This window comes from Salpingoeca rosetta, assembly GCF_000188695.1.
Source record: "Salpingoeca rosetta unplaced genomic scaffold supercont1.4, whole genome shotgun sequence".
NCBI lineage: Eukaryota > Choanoflagellata > Craspedida > Salpingoecidae > Salpingoeca > Salpingoeca rosetta.
The window spans coordinates 834548-837699 of record NW_004754930.1 but is presented as its reverse complement, the minus strand read 5'-3'; the positions used below and the strand labels follow the sequence as shown (position 1 = coordinate 837699).

Below are 3152 nucleotides of genomic sequence, written 5' to 3'. Positions count from 1 at the left end.
ACACACACACACACACACACACACACACACACACACACACACACACACACACACACACACACACACACACACACACACGAACCCCCACCCCAACCACCCCCACCCCCCAACACCAACCTAGAGCGCACACACCCGCACAGTCCGTAGGCTCGCACATCCACGAATACATAATGATAAATCACCCAGCTCTGCACACACGTCCTCCTGTTTTTCCCGACCTTCCTTTCCATCTCTGTCACCTTGAAGGCCCACTGGCTTCAGGGACCACACGCCATCACTGCCGCCTTCATCCCAGCACGAGGACGCAATCGTGTCGCCACCGACAACACGCCCCTCGCACACTGCGCTGCTTGCCACGTACACGCCTCGCAACTGCGCACAGTTCATCAGCTCCAGTCGTCGCAGATGCGGCAGCTGAAGAGGGGCGTTGCCGCCGTACGCTGACGGCCACCACGAGCGCCGTCGCTGGAGCCACCGCACAGAAAGCCCCACCAGCCGCACATCACGCAGGGTCGGCATCTGCTCAAGGGCAGCCTGGACGTCCGTGCTCAGCCGAACCTGCGTGCACTGGTCCAGTACGAGCGTTGTGAGGGCGCAGGCGTGGCGTGTCAGCACACGCGTGAGCAGCGCATCCGAAAGCAAGTTGGCGCCGGCGAGTCGGAGTGAGTCCGTGGCTGCAGTGGTGTGGTCAGCCTGCGCCAACGTCGCTAGTGCTCGCTGCTGTGACTCCTCCGAGCACTCTCGAAAGTCAATCAGCTGTGTCACGTTCACCAGGCCACCAACGCCTGTCACTGGCGCAGGCATCCCGGCACTCCCCCGTCCCTCGTCGACAGAACACACATCACCATTGTCCACTGTCGTGAGAGAGGCAGCATCGGAAGCACACCCCACCGCCCCATGCTCCGCGCTGTCCTCGCCGCTCACCCCACAGCCTGGCCCCACCATGACCAGGGAACTGCAGTGCAGCGGGTCTCCAAGCGAAACACACGACTCAAGACCGCGCACACGAGAAGCAGCATGAGTGACGTTGGATGTGGCCAGTTGTTGGGACATGAGGGCCGTGCACATCGCGCACACGCGCACCCACAGTCGAGCCGTGTCCAAGCACAGGAAGGTGTGTTGCGCGCCGTGATGCTCCAGCATACAGTGGAGAATCTGAAAGCGTCTTACAATGCGGCGGCGCAGTCGTCGCACAAACTCGTTCCATGCAGCGTCACTGCCACTCACGTCCACCAGCGCGCCCGTCACGTCGTCGCTCACCGCAGAGATGTGGTCTGCCACTGGCATCTCGGTCTGTTCCTGTTCAGCAGGCACGCAGACGACACCAGTGTATTCTCCACTGGCGTCAGCGCACATCCGCAGGGCGACGCTGTCCTCAAACCCAAGAAGACATGCGCACAGCAGCAGGCGTGTCGCCTCTTCAGTTACGCTGGAACTGGTGCTTGTGTCGCTCATTGCATCGCTCGAACGACGACCGTTCTCTCCCAGCATCGATGACGCCGAAGTCCATCCCAGAGCGCTGCTGTTGTCTTCGTTATCGACACTGCTGGTATCAAATGTGCCCACCACCGCCACACCAACAAGCTGGCACCAGCCTGACTGGCGGAGCAAGGCCACTTCCAGGGGAAGGCAGCTCGCTGACTCGCCAAAGAGCACCGCGCACACCTCGCGCACCAGCAACGCCTTTGCCAGGCGCATGTAGTCGCAGTGGTTGCCGTTCAGCACCATGAGCTGCCACGGGCACTGGTGGTCGTCAAGTGGCATCGGCTGTACGCACAACCCGCGCTCCGTGGCAGTGGAGCAAGGGCGCAGCTGGTGCTCGTACAATGCGACCTCAAGATCCGTCTCCAATGTGAGCGTAAGTGCCGGGTCAGCGCTGCTGCTTGAACCAACGTCCTTGTTGTGGTTGGAAGGTGTGCCCAGCAGCCCCACCACCAGCTGCATGCGCACCAACCCGCACATGGCACCGCCATGTAGCCGCCGCAGCAAGGCGAGGAGCGACTGCGGAGTTCGACCTTCTTCACGTTGCGCACGGTTGAGGCGATCCAGCAGATGGCGAACGTACGAGGCACACACGACACGGCTTGCAAATAGGCGTGCGCCACTTGTCAGCAGCACGTGCACCAGCCACCCTGCCCGCAGCGACGCAGCCCGATCAAGCGCCGTCAGCCTGCCAGGAGATACAAAACGCGCACAAGCAAAATGGAATGAGCTACAAGTAGGGTTGGCACACAGACACAGACACAGACAATCACACAGACAACCAGACAACCACACACAGACAGCCTCAACCACAACCACAACCACAACCACAACCACAACCACAACCACAACCACAACCACGTACACGACCACAACCACGTACACGACCACGTACACAACCACACCACAAGCACGCACACAACAGCAATCGCTCCAGCGTATCAATGCACAAGCTCATGTTTTGTCCAAGCTCACCCCAAGTCATCTGGTTGGTCGAGGTTGACGCCGAGCTCAACGAGCCGTCGAATGAGTCGACCGAGCTCGCGCCGATGATCTCGCGCAGTCTGTGCCGTTTCTTTCGGTCCAGTCGCTATGGCCAGGTTCTGGCTGGTGCTGTGCATGTGGCGCATACTTGGACATGTACTGTTGCAAGTGGCGGCCGCCAACTCAACCAGGCATCCAATTGGCCTGGCGCCAGAGAACGTGTGCATGATGTCTTCGCAGTGTTCCAAACACTTGCACTGCCAGTGCGTTTGTAGAAGCGCACCGTGGGCGCACGCCGTGTCTGCCAGCACAACTTCAATTTCTTCGCGACAAGGCGCCTTGAGCGCCGGCGCCACAAACATGAGCACCTGACCCGACGGCCTCGCTGCCAACAATCTGCATGTGCAAGAGGGGGTTGTGGATGCATTACTGGAAGCTGGGGGAAAAGCAATCGAAGGAAGCAACGCAGTTAACACAACATGAAACAAACATAGACTCAGACACAGGTACGGACACAGACACACACAGACACCCACACAGACACACACACACAGCCACACCCACAAACACGCCCACAACCACCCACACCCACACCCACCCACCCACCACCCACCACCCACCACACACCCACCCACACACCCACCCACACACCCACACACACACACACACACACACACACACACACA

At 60.0% G+C, this 3152-nt stretch overlaps 1 protein-coding gene across 1 annotated transcript; it reads right to left on the bottom strand.

Annotated features, from left to right (window-relative positions):
• Positions 1-117: 117 nt before the first annotated feature.
• PTSG_01258 (uncharacterized protein) lies at positions 118-2831 on the bottom strand (the record flags this gene model as incomplete). The annotated part of the gene is made up of 2 exons (XM_004997172.1): positions 2458-2831; positions 118-2170 (listed from the first exon to the last, which is right to left on the bottom strand). The coding sequence occupies exons 1-2, from the start codon at positions 2826-2828 to the stop codon at positions 118-120; spliced, it is 2424 nt and encodes an 807-aa protein (XP_004997229.1). The 5' UTR covers positions 2829-2831.
• Positions 2832-3152: the final 321 nt, after the last annotated feature.